General features: G+C 48.9%; 1 protein-coding gene across 7 annotated transcripts in view; it reads right to left on the reverse strand.

Moving 5' to 3' along the window:
* Positions 1-16957, reverse strand: part of PRDM2 (PR/SET domain 2) — a 110075-nt gene that overhangs the window by 11816 nt on the left and 81302 nt on the right. The window contains exon 9 of one of the 7 annotated variants that reach the window (XM_072975343.1): positions 14316-15920. The exons of the other annotated variants lie outside the window; for them this stretch is intronic. Coding sequence (XP_072831444.1) covers positions 15908-15920 — 13 coding nt within the window. The 3' untranslated portion in view covers positions 14316-15907. Of the gene's footprint in view, positions 1-14315; positions 15921-16957 lie in introns of those variants that run through there. 7 annotated transcript variants of the gene reach the window in all.

The raw sequence follows: 16957 nt of genomic DNA on the forward strand, positions 1-16957 counted from the left end.
GCCTGTCTCAGGAGGCTCGGGCGTGCCTGGCTGGCAGGGCGTCCCAGACGCGGGGCTGGCACTGCCACAGGGCAGACACGTCTGCTACACACTTGAACTGGTGTGAGTCAGTGAGTGATGACGCAGCCCAAAGGGCAGGGGCACTAAAGGCTGAGGGCCTGGAGGCCTCGTCCTCGAGGGCGCAGGGGTTGGATACCGAAGCTGCCCCCGACCCCTGCCCCGCTGTCCCCAAGGTCGTCACCCTGAAACCTCGGACAGGCTGTCGTCAGGTGGTCGGGGCTGGGACAGTTCAACCTTTTTTACAGAATGGGAGGCAGAGGTGGCCTGCAAATGTGACATGACTTGGACCCAGGCCGTGTGACTCCACTGGGGGCTCCACGGGCCTCACCAGGGTCCCACACTCCATTTGGTTTGGGAACCGCTCATTTGCTGAGGCCTCTCCAACAGGCTCCTTGCCTGCCTGCAGTGGGCAGACAGTGCCTAGCCAGACACCGCTGGGGAGCCCACGCAGGACTCACGCCCAGGTGGTGGCAGGAGTGGGATGGAACCCCTCCTTTTGCCTTCCGTGTTACCAGCATTTCCCAAAGTACGCTGGGTGGTACTGGTTCTCCCAGAAGCCACACAGGCTGCCCCATCACCACGGCGGGACTTCGAGCTGACTGTACGCTAAGCACGGTGCCTGCTATCTGACGGGCAACGACAAACGGAGCCCCCACAAGACCTCTATGAGATGGGCACGGCCGCAGTTCACGCATGAGGAACAGAGGCACAGAGAGGTTTGGCCGCCTGCCTGACAATACACAGCTGGCAAGAGGCAGAGCCGGGACTGAAGCCCAAGCCATTCACCTCCAGAGCACGGGCTCCCGAAGTCAGAAGGACAAGCCTCTGCAGGACTTCTGAGCCTTTCATGTGCCGACAGGTCGTGTAAATTCCCCAAAAGCCACAGGATGTCATTTACACCAAACATATTTTCCCCATTTATCTGACAACTATGTACGGACTGGCTACTCCGTGCCAGGTTCCGAGGGGCACAGTGGAGCGCCGGGCAGATGTGATCTCTGAAGGCACGAGAGTTCTGCAGAGGGATGGCTTGGGCTGTGCTGAGCACTGGCCCAACCCCCAGTTTTATTTTAACCTTTTCAGACAGAAATTATCTCAGATCAGCCATATGTGTCCCAAGTTTGATTTAGTGTTCCCCTTGGGGGCCAGATTTCCAACTCCGCGTCAGGCGCCGTCATGGAACGATGTCCTCCGGCCTATTAGGCCGTGCAGGCCTCCTCGTGCACACGCTGGACAAGACCAGGCATTCCCGTGATTAACAGTCCTGATAACCGAGCCCCTGTGACACCCCTGACCCTGTGCTGGGCACCGGGGACAGAGCAGGATAGCAAACAGAAAACAGGCCTGGTCTCTAGAACGCTGGGCACGCGTTCTGGAAGGGGAAGGTCATTACTTACACAATACATGAGCAAATACAAAATTGCAGAATGTGATTAGCATTACAGAGAAATAATAGAAGCTACCAGAGCTCAGAGCAAGGGCCCTTACCGCATAAACACCGTGTGTGTGATGTGTGTGTGTGTGTGTGTGGCCGGGGGGGTGTTGCCCTGCACGCACAGACCTGAGACTTGGCTTCTGCGGAACATCAGAAACACATTTCAGGATTTGCTTCACTTTACCATGTTGTCCTTTGCTTCACTTTATTGCAGGGGAGGGAGGGGGTGGAGGGGGGAGGGAAGGAAAAGAAAACATAGAATGTGTTACTTATTTTACCCCCTCAAGAGGCAAAGGATTTCTAGAATTGGTCATTTCTGTCTCTGAAGGCCACTCCTCGGGACAGAGAGGGCATCGTCACTCCCTGCCCTCACCTCCACATCTTTCCTGCCCTCTTCCTGGTGCCTGAGTCTCCAAGCCAGATTTTACACCCGGGGAGCAGGGGAGCTTGCGAGTGGGAACAAGCCTGGGGTAGGAGCTCATCAAGACTCTCCCTCAGGCCCTTTCTCTGAACCCTGAGTGACAGATCTGGTTACACGGGTCTTTTGCTTGTTACAAGAAGCCGAGCTGAGGGTCTGTGAGCAGCCAGGCACCAGCCCTGCATTTTTGATGGGGTCACCTTGGCTTGCTGCTGATGGTTTTTCAGATGGAAACAGCCGAGCACCTGGAGAAACGGCAGCAAAGATGGGGATGATTGTGGTCGGTGTGTCTACTTGGATGAGTCAGGGGGCCACTTCCACCAGGCGTGAAGGCCCCAGAACGTTCTGTGATGGTGAAGAGAACAGCTACTTAGAAGTACAAAGCAGACTCCAGGAGAGGAGCCTTCAGTGCACGGAGGTCCCCTCCTTCAGATGCCACATCGGCCCCATTCACGCCCTTGGCCCAGGACCCTGCCAGGCTCTTCCAGCCCCCCAGCCTCAGTGCTTGGGTGTCACCTCTTCATCTGTACTCGCCCCCCAGGGATGCCAACTCACAGCTTTCAGCATCATGTGTACTCTGAGAACCCCTAGACTGATACATCCATTCAGGGTCCGTTCCTCTGAAATTCAAACCTGTGTGCTCAACTACCCCGCCCCGAGGTGTCTAATGGCATCTCAGACTTAACATGCCCCAAACCGAATCCCTAGCACGCACGTACCCCACTAACTGCCTCCATCACCTCATCACTTAATGGTAACCCCATCCATCCGTCTGGATGTAGAGGCAGAAAAACCCATTGTCATCCCTGACTCCTCTTCCATCCAACCCCCAGCAGATCCCATGGCTCTCCCCTCAAGGCATCCAGAGTTCCACTGCTACTCACCACCCCACTGCTGCATTCCCGTCCAGCCACCACCGTTTCTCACTGTGTTCACCTCCCAGTCTGTATTTCTATTCTTGGCCCCTTTCAGCCTACTCTTAACACGTCAGCCAGGGTGAGTCTTTAAGAGGTAAGTCATACCGTATTACTCCTCCCCTCAAAAGCCTCCAGGGATTCCCACTCCGAGTAAAGGCAGAGTCTTCCTAATGGCTGCAAGAGCCGATATAAAGTGGCTCCTAGTTATCTCCCTGACCTCGTGCCCTGGTCCTCCCCCCTGCCGGTCCCCCCGAGCATGCCCGGAGTGTTTCCACCCACACTGTGCCCACAGGCCTGCACGCACTCTGTCTATATTCCCTTTACAGTCTCTGTAAGGAACTGGCCCCTCCATTTAAACGGTAGCCCCGTTTTCACTGCAGCACTCTCCCTGACTCGCTTCTGTCCACAGCACTCATCATCCGACATTCTCCACAGTCATGTGCTTGTTCGTTGCGTCTCCCCCCACTAGGATGGGAGTTCCAAGAAGGTGGGGGATTTTGTCACTCTGTTTGCATCCCCTTAAGAATGGGTACCCGGCACCTAACAGTACGCCTTCGTTCTGGAAGGAACGGATGATAAAATGCGCGAACAAGTGAAAGGCCCAGAGCTGCACCCTTTCTCGACTCGCTCACACCCACAGGGCGCCACCTAGTTATTGTTTTCTAGTTACTGTTTCACGCGGGGCAAGAACTTAAGAAGCTAAGAGCCATTTCAGTGCCAAATGTCTCTATGTCTTTGTGCAAACATCTCATGGTTTCTCAGCCACGCCTCATTGGACGGCAGTTTCTAGGCAAATTGCTATGAGCCTTTCTAAGCATTTAACTTGTTTTTCACAAACGACTGTGTTCATATGTCATCGGTCTGGCTACTATTAAATCAAGTCATATAATAATAGATATTCGCAAATTTATTATGTTTATTATGAACGTATTATGTTCATGTTAGCATAAAACACTTGAACAGTGGCATAAACAGGTTTGGGAACAAACACAGCTGACCTCTGGCAGCATTTAACCTGACTGCTGGTGACCGAAGGGCCCGGGTGCGCCCTGTGAGGGTCACCAAGACGCCTTCCACGGGGAGCCACGAGCATCTATTAATGTGCCAGGTTGGTTACACTGGAAATTACCTGAGCCTCCACTGTGTTTCATTTTATCCACAGCTGGCACTCTAACAACCGTTCAGAGAGCTTTCTGGTACCACCCGACCCTCCCAGGCCCTGTCCTCTGCAGAATACTCTCACGCCAATTATTCCTTAGGCGACGGTGAGCAGGCTGGACTACACGGTTGAGACCTCTGCGTTTCCTTCCTCACGGGCTCGTGGGCGGCCCTCTGACTTCGCCAGCTGGATCCCATTCCAGAGCGGCAGCAGCTCTGACTCACGGGCGTGATGGAGAAACCGCCCAGGTGAGTGATGACGCGCTGTGAACCCAGTCTGCGCAACAGCCCCGTCTGGTGCATGTGGCATCGTGAAATCGATCAGCGTTGAAGCTCGAAGAGGAAGGGATTCATCGTTTTGAGCAGAAATAAGAAAAAAAACACGCAAGGAAAAGCATCCACTGCCGCGTAATGTTTTGGAGGCTCTACCAGCCAGGGACCCCTTGGGGAGGTGTCAAGGACTAAAGCTGGAGGTAGAGCGAAGACGACCCTATTTTCAGAGCCAAAAACTGGGGGAAAGGATTTAAAATTGTGAAGGAAGATGTGGATAGCTCTCCCCCAGGCAGTTCAGGATGCTTAGTTATTCACAGACAGCCTGCGTGTGTGTGGCGGTGAGGACCGGGGAGGGGAGAATATAATTTCACCAGGATCTTTGATGAACGAGCCGTGCCGTCGTGGGCTTCGAGCGCACAATTTCTCTCCAGTCTCTGCGGTTTACTGATGGCCTTTCACTACGCATTCTCAACCTTGAGGCCTGTGCCCCCAGGTAGTAAGCCTTTAAGACCAATTGTAATTAACTATCCACCAAACAACCGACCCTTTCCTTTCAACCTGACTTTAGTTGCCCATTTACTTATCAAAGTGACACTCTGGTTCAGCTGCTAACAATTAATTGCCCCCAAATTCACGTGTTAAGACCTGAAGTCACGAGTTAGGGTCAGGTCAGAGGTCACTGAAGGGGAGTGGCAGCTTTGGCTCCAATAATCCTGGAGATGGCGTCCTTTCTTCTTTTTACTGAGTGCACACCATGTGCTGGGTGCTGCAGTAGGTGCTGGGGTGGAGGGAACACGCATCAGGCGGTCACTGCACGACCCCAGGCTTATCCCAGTTCATGACCTAAGATTATGTTATTCCCCTCAAAAAGATACCCAAGAGCAAGAGCGGACAGGGCCAGCAATCCTCAGCTCCACCTCGGCTCTGACACTCAGAAGTGACCCTAACTCTCCAGCAGCCCTGGCTCGTCTGTCACAGGGTGGTTAAGTGTAAGTGACTTCACTGACAACTGGATTGAAAAATGTTGTCAATATATCAAGGAGACTGTTCATAAGCAAAGGAAAAAAATTTCAAATGAAAACCGGGAGCAAATGAAATGATGAGATGTGGCGGTACCATGTCACCTTCCTCCCCTCTGCCCCTTTACAAGACCCAAAGGGGAACTCTGAAGTCTGGGTACGACTCATTTGAGAAGCTGATAAAAACGAAGATTTCAAAGACCCACCCCCAGAGATGACGGTTTAGTAGGTCTGGAATGTTTAATAAGCCTCCCAGGTGGTTTGTGATGCAGGTGGTCCACTGAGTGAACGTCCTCGTGAGATAATCCAAAGCAGAGCCCCTCCACACACCTGTGAACACAGACAGGCGATGCATGGCCTCCGGCTGAAATTAACCAGACGGTCCTACTGCGCCAGCAGTACTGTCCCTTCACCTAAGCACCTGCCCAGCACAATCCAGGACATCACCTTAACAGAACACCTGCTGCTGGCTGGCACCCATGCGCCGTATCTGCAACTTTTATCAATAGTTTAAAGAAAATCCACATGCCATTAATTACCGTAATGAAGTTACTTAACAGAGCCTACAAGTCAACGCCAGTGTCTGACACCAACTTACTGAGGTTGCATCATAAGGGCTGGCTCCTCTGCAGAGGCAAAGTTAACACAGACTTTTCACCAAACTCACTTCTAAAATTCATTCAAAAGAGCATAAACGTGAATGAAGAAGGTTAGAGTATAGAACACCTACTAACCTACACACTGGTTATTAGAAAAACTCTGAAAAGCTTCTGGGGGGAATATCGTGAACAAAAGAGGAAAACCCAGTCCCGGAGCACGTCCATCAGCCTGAGCTGCAAATACTAAGAGGGAAAGAACTCCAGACCCTCCCTGACTCAACCGGCTGGGAGCACCTGGCACCAAAGAGAACATTTATCTTCAACATAAAAGACCGAGGCATCAGGTAAAGAGAACTACTCTGTTTCAGAATCAAGGTGCTTGCCCGGCGACACACCTTCGTTGGGGACGTGAGTTGTGTACTGTCACCCAAACTTCCCTTTTATTCTTTCCACAGAAGGTGTATTTAACTCACATGGGGGTTAGGAGCCTCAGTCCACACGCGTGTTGCGTGTGTTAACACTTACCCCTCCCCTCTCCACCATGCACTTTGCTTACAAGGGAGGTACTTCGGTGGTCTCAGGGCTTACAGCCTCTTTACCCACACAACCTATTCATAGGACCCCCATCAGACACCCGTTGAAGGCTGCCAGGAAGTGCAGACAGTATCCAGTATTGCTTCTCCCCCAATTTTTAAGCCCACCTCAAGCTCCTGGACCTCGTATGACCTCGTATGCTGGACCCTCTCTGAGGTGTCATGTCTCCACAACAACATATTAATTCGTGGTCATCTTGAGCCTTCAGGGAAGGTGAAATTACGTCCAGTGTAGTTTTTAAAAGGCAATAGCAGATTCGTTAGACCTCAGACAGCAAACACCTGTGCCATGGAGCCACTCCCTTCCTGCGTCCAAGGCGGACCCCGGGCACTCAGCCCGGCCTCTATCCGAGCGTGACCTCGCCTGGAGTCCAGCTCACAGCACCCCAGGCAGCTGCTCCCCCTTGCACAGATGGAAACCTACTTGCCAACCGTGGCTGGGAAAGATTTCCATGAAAGCAGAAAATGGAGGTAAAAACAGAAAGCTGACCAGGGAGCAAGGCTTCATTCTCTGGACGAGGCAGTCTCTATCTGTTCCTTCACTAACCGCACTGGGCAGATGCGGCGGGTCAGAATGCCAGACCCGGCTGAAACTGCTCAGGATGGTCTCCCAAGGACCTACAAATTGGACCAGGACCAGGAAGGACCCAGACCTGCGTTCACCTCCAGCATATATTTTAGCTCCTTCAAATCAGCAGGTACTTCTTGTCCACACCTGGGCAGATACCTACCAACCAGCCATGTCTCCCTGCTTCTTAAAGGAGATGAACCGGGCATGTACTCCCAGAGAACCAGCGGATGAGGGGCAGGACAGACTCCTGACTGAGAGATGGAGCCAGACTGCCTGGGCTTGTTTCCTGGCTCCCCACTTACTAGCTGTGACCAAGCAAATTCCTTAACCTTCGTGCTTCAGTTTTCCCATCTGTAAAATGGGAGAACATTAAAGTGTTTATTTCATAGCATGGTTATAATGATTAAATGGGACAATGTGTGTAAAGCCCTTAAAACCTGCGGCTAGCAAGCTCTTGAACACATTCGTGACCATTCTTACATTGTTATTACTTCAATGAACGGGGACCCCTTGGTTGCATTTTCATGGTTTCAGAGAGCAAAGGAAATGTTTTCTTCTGCATCCAGCTTTTAAAATTTTTAGTTTGTCTTTGAAATTCAAAACCAAGAGAAAGTTATACGGAGGGGTGTTAGAATAAATCATCTTTTTTCTCAGTGTGATTTTAAAAATGACTTCCGGTTTTAGAGCTCATCCTGTGTATCTGCTGGGAGAAAGGGAGCGGCTATGGTTGGTACATGAACAGCACAGCCCTGGCTGAGAGACAGCAAAGGGCCTGTGGTCAATGGCAGCAGAACCAGGAGTTTGGGCCACTTGGGCACCTTCTCTCTGGGCGGAGCCAAGAGAAGCTGGGGGAAGGTTCCGGCCACTGCAACCTGTGCGGCCGTGACACCTCCTACGTGGCCGTCAGCTCCGAGCCCCAGCCACAGCCGTGAATCAGATTCAAATCCAGACTCCAGAGGACACCTCTCAGTGGTAAGAGCAGCACTTACTCAGTGGGCACATCTGTGGAACTCCCAGGCTTCTCTGTTGTCTTCACAACCGTCCTTCTGGGTCAGATAATCGATTGTTATCACCGTTTACAGAAAAGAAAGCTGGGGCTCGGAGACGGTAAGTAGCTTGCCCAAGGTTACAGAGCTAATAAGTGATAAAGCCAGGATTCAAATTTTTTATTCATTCAACAAATACTTACTGAGCAACTACTACGTGCCAGGCACTGTTGCAGATGCTGGGAACGCAGCAGTGAACAAAACCGAGTTCCTGCCCAGGGAGAACGTCTGTTCCAGGAGTGGGGACATTTAGAAAACAAATCTAACAAACTGAGAACAGAGCGTGTGTATGAGTTAAGTGCTCCCATGAGCAGCAGAGTGTGGAGATGCAGAGGGACGAGGGCAGGGTCAGGGATGGACAGCTGGCCAGCAGCTCCGGGTCCAGGGCCCATCAGTGCCCTTACCTACATGCCACTGCCTGTAATGAAGTCACAGCAAAACCGGGAGCTCCCCGGACACCTCTGCACCTCCAAATGCCCCGGGCTCACTCACTTTTCCTGGGCCCAGATGGAGAGCGGACACCATCCGGGAAGCCTGTGGGAGTGTTTCTAAAATTCTGACAAAAGTTCTATCCTCCCCAAAGGTAGTAACCACGCATTCTCTGAAACTAACAAAAACGGGTGTTCGTCAGTTTCCAGGAAGGAATCTGTTTTTCTTTCTGGGCCTTTGAAAGCACGGGCAATTTCAACAGCAGCCTCTTCCAAAAGTTCCTTGGCGATCATCATCCAAACTCTGGCCCTTTCCTCCCTCAGAGGGTTACTACACCCTCTGAGTTTCTTCCCTTTCTTCCACCAGGGATGGTTACTACACCGTCTGAGTTTCCTTCGTGAGGTTTTCCTGGGTCCATCGAGGACTTTATGTATTATATAAACGACAGCAGTCCCTGTCATCCCCACCACCCCGGCCATCAGTTACTGAATCCTAAGAACACGCACCGCCTCCTTTAGCACGGCTCTTACGGACCAGGAGGCCGAGGCTCAGCCAGCAGCGTGCCCTACCTCAGTGACAAACGGGAGCCACGGAGTTAAAACCCAGATGGCAAGGGAGTTCAAGGCCTATGTTTATCCCCACTGTGGTACCCAACCCCTCTGCAACGAAAGCCCCCTGTGGGCGATGACATCAGCACCAGTCATCTGGGGGACACAATACCTACATAAAACCCAGGGGGCACAGTGAATTCGGTGGTTTCGCACTGCAGTAAAGAGTGAGGCTCTGTAATGAGATGGCCGGGTTTGGGGCCCCACTTATAGCTGTGGGACAAAATGCAAGTGATGTGACCTCTCTCAGACTCGATCCATTTGTCTGTAAACGACGAGACTTGCTCTCTCTCAGGCAGTGAGAGCGCTTCCGAGCAGTTAAGCCATGCGAGGCACTTAGAACAGCCAGCAGCACCCTCAGCTCCCTCCCTGGTGGCCGGCGACATCCCAAGGGCCCTCTGAAAGCCCCGGTACACAGCCCGTCAGATCTACAGACCAACACCTACATGATCCAGACTGACCATTAAAGAAATGTTTTCTGAATGGCTGACCCACTGACTCACTACAGGGGAATGTGCCTGAATTCACAGGTCCAATAATAGCTTGGAAATAGAAGCCATCTGAAAATGTTCCTACACTGGAGCCTGGCTGGCAAGGACTGGATGTGATTATAAAAAGCAAGTGAGAAGAGAATGTTACTGCAAGGAAAACTGAATCCACATGAGTCTTAAATAACTTCATTCCAACAGAGAATATTAAAATATTACATTTTCGGCAAGGATCAAATACTGAAACAAATCCAAGTATTTTACATTGAAGTTCTATTTCAATTTAAAAAATTTTAAATCGCCACAATTGTATCCTTAGGCCTCAATCCCCTTTTGTTATTAACTTACCCATGAAACAAGTTCTAGGTCTTTTAAAAAATGATTTCTATTCAAAATTTACATTTAGATTTACGGCTAAGACTCGGTACTTATCTACATAGAATTCCAGATTATATAGTGGGCTCCTGTCTAAACACTGATATGGAAATAGTCTTAGCTTAAATATGTTCTGATTTAGAACATAAACTGATGCTTTGAAATCCGGTAGCTTTTCTGTCATTACTGAGATGACACCTCCGTTCTCTCCCCCCTCACTGAGCACCTCAGGGAACATCTACAAAAGGATGTTCGAAACGCTGGTTCTTTGCCTAGCTTCCTGCTGTGCGTTATAAGCTGGACACGGGAAGGCACATTCAGGCACTAACTTCTTCCATAAAAGGCTTACGTTCTCTAGAACACCATCCCGCCTGAATCTCAGGTCGCTTTCTGTAAGAGACAGTGGAAAAGGAATCCAGCTGGTACCAGTGAGGCAGAAAATGGAAGCAGCTACAAATCCTGTTACCCCGACAGTTTGACCAGTTTATTCCTTCAACAGTATCTCCAAGCCCCTTTCAACGGCTCACAACTGAGTGTAATTTTTGCACCTGCAAATAATTTAACACAGGATGGTTTTTCCAATTCTTATTCTTAATCCAGAAAGTAAATAAAACCTACAGACACCCTCCAGGCTCTAACCCTCTACTTTAAAAATAACTTACTATTGGCTGAAACGTAACCCTTTGCTTTGCACGCAATGGTCTTCTTTGCGGAGGTGGGAAGGCAAGCCCCCATCAAGTTTGGTTTTGGCCCAAAAGAGGTCAGGCTTCTCAAGTGACACCTGAGGACACTCCCCGTGACCCCCGGCCCCTTCTTTAGAACCACTTCCGAAATCAAAGAGTATCGTTATAAGGTGCTTGGTTTCTACTAAATAGAGTACTGTTCACTCGGCAGACTGATCTATGAAGCCCACTGCACCTGAAAGGGCTACAACGGGGCACGTTCCACACTTAGGAGTGAAGCCAGGTTATGTGTTCCCAGGAGCGGCTCCGTGCTCACCCAGACCTGCTGCGTCGGGAAGCCTTACTTGGAAGTGACCACCCTACTTGTTCACTAATGCCGGAAAAGCCCTTAACAGAGAAGGTATCAAGGTTGTATCCCACATTTAGAGAAAATGAAGCTTAAAAAAAAAAAAAACCTATGAAAATGATCAATAGGATGGTGTAGCTCGGAGGCAGTTTGAGTCCCAGCTTGCCACTTGAGAGTTGGGTGACCTTTGAACAAAATCACTTCTCCCGGGTCAGTAAACAACACCACCGTCATGGTGTCATTGGCAAGTCTGAAAAATGCTTCGCGTAGTACATCGTACATAGAAAGCACCCAAAAGCTACATCAAATTCACCCCAGGGCGTTGTCAGATGGTTCTCACCACCCCTTGGAGGAAGTATCACCAGGTGCGGGAGGGGGAGGAAGACCTACAGGGCAGCGGTGTGGCTGGAGGCAGGGAGTGGGTGGGGGGGCCTGGACGGTCCCCCAGCAGGTCTCCTGGGCATCTGCCTGGAGGGATCAACCAATGAGCAGCTTCACTTTTTCCCTACATCGCACCCACTCAAACCTCAAGTTTTGTTCCATTCTATGTTTTTTTTTGGGACACTGGGTATTTTACTTGTCTATAAAGAATTTTTTAAAAAATATTTTATTTATTATTGTATTGTTTAATTATTTTTGGTGGAGGGAGGAGGTAATTAGGTTTATTATTTTTGACGGAGGCACTGGGGATTGAACCCAGGACCTTCTGCATGCTAAGCGTGCACTCTGTCACTTGAGCTGTACCCACTCCCTCTATAAAGAATTCTAATGGTGCTACTGACATCACCATTCCCACGAATCTGGATTTCATTTTAGTTTTCTTGTTTTAATCCCACAGCACTGGTATATTTAAGGCCCTGTAGGCAAACTCCGAGAAAAGGGTCAAAGCACTAGGAAGGTGGGGCCCAACAGGGCTCTGGCCTTGAGAAACATGTAGAGAAAGAAACCGCACAGCAGGCTGGCCGATCCTTTATTCCTTGAGGCCCGTCGCCTGGGCCTCCTCCTGTCTGTAACCCAGGCTCAAGCCTAGACTCGGAACAGCCCTTCCTGCCGCCCACTGCCCACCAGATGCTGGAAAACGGGAACCATGACAGGATCTGCTTTGCAGAGTGACTCTAAGGATGAGATGTGAGGCACCTGAGGCTCAAAAGAGAAGACACAAGCACTTAGCCATTAAGAGCTACATTCGTCTTCTCCACATTAAATTCAGAACTTCTTCGGTGTGCACTGACATTACTGGAGGGGAGGGGGGTGGACTTCACACTGCACACCACCCAGGCCTCATCTCCAAACAGTCTCACTTAAAAGGCTGCTGGTGGAGCCTAGGAGCTGGGAGCCTGGCTCTGGGTTGGAGGATCACTGTGCTCAGGGTAGGCTGTAGCCAGACCACACTCTGGAGGCTCCTGGATGCACATGCTCCCAGAACTGCTTCACCTCGACAGCCCAGAGAGCAGACAGACCCCGAACCGGCAGCTGCGGGGCTGGTGCCACCAGGGAGAGTGGAGGCCAGGTACAAAATGGTAAACCATTTTATCAGCCTGGTCCTCTGACTACTTTTAAGTGTGGCCTTTATATCCGAGTCAACCTTCTTTCAAGGCAAAGTGTCCTTTTAAAAAAATTTTATGTATATATGTCAATCTAATCAAAGTGAGGTTCAGTATCAAATCAAAACCCACAGAAATAAGACATCAAGAGCATTAAGTGAGCTATAATTTTACAAGTCATTTTAATGTAAGTATTAAAAGTCCGCAGTCATCTAGATATCCGCCCCCAAATATTAAGATAGAAGCACCTTCTTGACCACCTGGCCTCTGGAGAATTGTGTCAAAGTGAAGGACACTTTGAATATAAAATACAAAAAATGGGGGAAAAAAAGCACCATGCAAATTATAGCTTCACAAAGGGCGGGGATTTTTGTCCACTGGTATAACCCAGGCACCTAGAATACAGCTTGGTATACAGCAGGCGCTCGATAAATTAATGTGATTCTGTAAAACACCTTGCCAGAAGGTACTTGTAACATCCAGATTAAAAGTCAGCCTAGACAAGGATTTGTAATCAGAAATGCTGCGAGATCCTTCAAAACAGCTGTAGGGACATAAGGCTTCAGTTATTAGCTTTAAAGATTTTTTAAAATATTTAAGTCTATGAAGAGTAAAAGCAACCACACTGGGGCAGCTCGTTCCTGGCGAGAGGGAGCGCCTTCCTGGGGACTCCTCCACGTGGTAAATCTCCGAGTGCTGCCGCAACCAGGCCCTGCTGTTAAGACCCAGGCGCGAAACAGACCTCGCCCTGCTCTTTCAAACCCACGAGACAGTCTGTCAGCATCCACACCAGGGAGCACGGCCTCCCGCTGGGAGGAAAGCTCAGAGACCCCCTCCCCATCCCCAGTTTTGGCAGACTGGCCACTAGCAGCCACAAGGAAAGTACTTGCCCAGGGATAAGCCACCAAAGCAGGGACAGAGAAGAGGCGTGCTTGTTGGATGCTGGCTCCCTGCCAGCCTGGAGGGACGAGGGGTAGGCAGATGGGTCAAGACGGAAACCGGCCCCCCTTCCCAGAGCAGGGCTCCCCCCAGCTCATCGCGTCCAAGCCCTGTGCAGGCGCAGTGTGTGCTCGGTGCTGTTAATAGAGCATTCGCACGGCTCCTGCGGAAGGCCGTTTCGCACCCGCCTCTCCCTCCTGCACACCCTCCTCCTCCCTTCTGGGGTTCTCTAAGGTGGGAATCCATCAGCCAGAAGTGTCAACATCTCGCCGAGGGAGGCTGACAGTACCGTCAGCTTCACCACCTTTCCCTGAGCAGGAATGACACACACACACAGGAAGTATAAGGACGAGGCTACCACGCAGGACTTCATGAAACCCCCGCTTCTTTCAGCCACTTTTAATCTTTAAAAAACCCAGCAATTCTAGGTCAACCTAATACAAATCTTACAACTTCTTTGTTTCATTCTTCCGGGATCCATAAAAATAAAAATCTCCAAACTAGAGTGAACTGTTAGCAAGCACGCAGGAAGCAGAGAGCCCACATATGGAATCATTTCCCTCTTACCAAACAGTAAGTTCTCCACGCACTTCTTGGCACCACCGTCCGACTGCACGTCTACCCTTTCGGTGGCACAGAAGCAACGTGCATTAACAAATATTCCATCGACGCCAAATGGAAACAAGGGAGGTCAGCTGGGGGGACGCCACAACTGCACTTTAAAGATGCAGCCTGTGAACAGCACCCCCATGTGCACCTTCGTTCCCCCCTTAACTGCTCCCAGTGATGTACAAAATGCAGTCCTTTCACAAGCTTTTATAAAGTTTTTTTTATTGGTTACAATTATATAAAATGCATCACTTGAATTCCCCCTAGTCATTAAGTGCTTGCTAACAACAGCATAAAAAAACTTTTTGGACATCTGACAAGCTCAAATGATTTACTTCATGCTGGAAGGGGAAAGACATCAAACACCATTCTTAATCGTCTGTCTATAATCAACCTCTCTCTCTCTCAAGGCTACATTGGTTAAAATCAACGGACACCCCTTTCGTCAATTTGCAAATTTTAATGGTTTCATTAGAATAGTCTTTTATATCACTCTCCAACAAAAAACAATAAAATAACTAACAGCAAACGTCAATACAAGAACACTCTCCAGATTAACAACGCAAACAAAAACGTAAAGTGTAAATCACATATAATACAATTGAAGCATCCAAAACAATTTAAATAATTTTAAATATTTTATTTTTAAACTGCTACAAATGCTTTATACAATGTTTGAACAAAAAGTCCCCATAACAGAAACATAACAAAATGGGAATGATAGTGAAAGGGTTAAAGTGGCACAAATTCACCAAACAGGTATTTTTAACTACAAAATTTAAGAGGTAGATTACTTTTAAAGTTGAGAACCAAAAAACAAACAAACAAAAAACCCATGAATAAAACCTAGCCATTTTCCAACAACTCAGTCATTAATTAGGGGGAAGGCATATAATGCAGGGAGAAACGGTATCTATATTATTCAGGGAGAGGCCAATCTGTCATTCCTTTTAATCTCTATTAGAGACTTTAGTGTAAAACTTGATATGTGAATTAATTTACACTTACATGTAGACACACATCTGTACAGGCCTGTGATGCATCCTGGGCACTGATATATTGCTAGTCTCCAAAAATATAACAGTTATAAATTAGTGCCAGATAATAATCTGAGAGGATAATGTCCATTTGGATATGTACACATGACACTGGAAGGGGCATAAAAAAGTCCATATCCAATCTGGTTTCCTCTCCAGTATACTGGCAATCTGCTTGTGATTAAAACAACAACAACAACAACAAACAGCAACAACAACAAAAAACAGGCTAATAAGAAAGAAGCTGAACGCTTCTCTCTGTCTACAATTCATTTAAAAGAAAGAAAGAAAAGGCATCAAGCATCAAGAGCTGGTGTACGACCAAAACATTTTAAGATGAGTGCATCAGAATTTGTCATCCCTGAAATCTACCACAAACTACTGATACAACAGAGAACTTGCTTTGCAAGGTTAGGTTCAAATCATCCCTTTCTCTGCTATGTGCCAAAAACCAGGGCCACACTCAGGTCTCAGTTCCCAGTCCCGTGATGACGAGCCAGTTCAGCTAGCCCTCTGACAGCACCCGCCTCTGCATCTGAATCACCCGCGAGCCCGGCACTCCGAGGCAGCGGATGCCCGACTCTAACCAGGGCAACAAGAAGCCTGCTGCAATCAGTGGTGTGCTAGGACTTTTGAGTCAGCTTCAACTGGTCTTGCAAGCTTGGAAGATTTCATATCCTTTGCCGTAGTGCTTATCCTAAGTTGAGCATGCATTATCTTTATTTAGTCAATTAAGGTTTGTTTTGTTTTGGGGTTTTTCCTACAGGAAGTTCCTAGAAAATAAGAAAACTGAAGATAAATGACAACGTAACACAACCTTGTATGAACTGAGCATGTTAAAGAAAAGGTGAGTAGACCATGGGACAAACGTGAAGACGGCAACAGAATGACTCTGAAGGTGTGCAGGAACATGGGTGTCCTACTCGGAAGAGACAACTGGTAGGGACCCGGGCAGGTCGCCTGGGGAGTGAGTGGCGTGGTCCAGGGGGTATGTGAGAAATCAGCATCACTTTATTTTTTAAATCAATTTATGGTAAATGGGAAAACTTGGTCTGGAATTTGGCTTTGCTCCTCCATCAGATATTTAAGTGTCCTTAACTGGCTGCAATGGGAATACAGTATTTAAAAAAAAAAAAAGCTGCTCTAGAAGCAGCATTGAAGAATATAAAGAACACCTTGGGATTTACAAAGACCAAAGATGAGAAAGAAGGGAGTAGAAAATGTACTCTTTCCTCGTCTTCTTGTGTCACAAGGCCAAGGAAAGGAGTCCTCAGCAACACACCCAGGTGGGCTGGAAGCGGAGCCCGACGCCCGGTCCGCCGGACTGAGGCGGTAAGAGGAGGACGCGAGCCAGTAGTGTGCCCGGTGTCCTCTGCGGCTTTGTCCTACAATGGGATTTGGAGCACACGTCTTTTTCACACCCTGATTGGCACAATGGCTTGTGCTTCAGGAAATGACCAAATGGCAAATTCTCTCGAGCCCTTAGTGCTGAACAGACAACTCAGACTTCGTTCACACAGCTGACTGCAAGCGTGCACTTGGAAACCTGTGGAATCCTACACTGGCACTTGAACGTAAAATGCCTGAGTGTTGAGGAGGTGCCCTTAATCACAGATATGATGAAACACACAGGAAAGGGTGTGCTACCAGTTCCAGGGTAAGTCCTTGAATATGCAATGGGGCAGGTACAGAGAAATCACTAAAAACAGAGTGAAAGCGGGTATTTCCAAACACGTGCCATGAAGTCATCCCTGAATAAAATTTACAAGAGAAATACACTGAAAGGGGAAAGAGACGCTAGTTCCAACAA

Source organism: Vicugna pacos, chromosome 13 (genome assembly GCF_048564905.1).
Source record: "Vicugna pacos chromosome 13, VicPac4, whole genome shotgun sequence".
NCBI lineage: Eukaryota > Metazoa > Chordata > Mammalia > Artiodactyla > Camelidae > Vicugna > Vicugna pacos.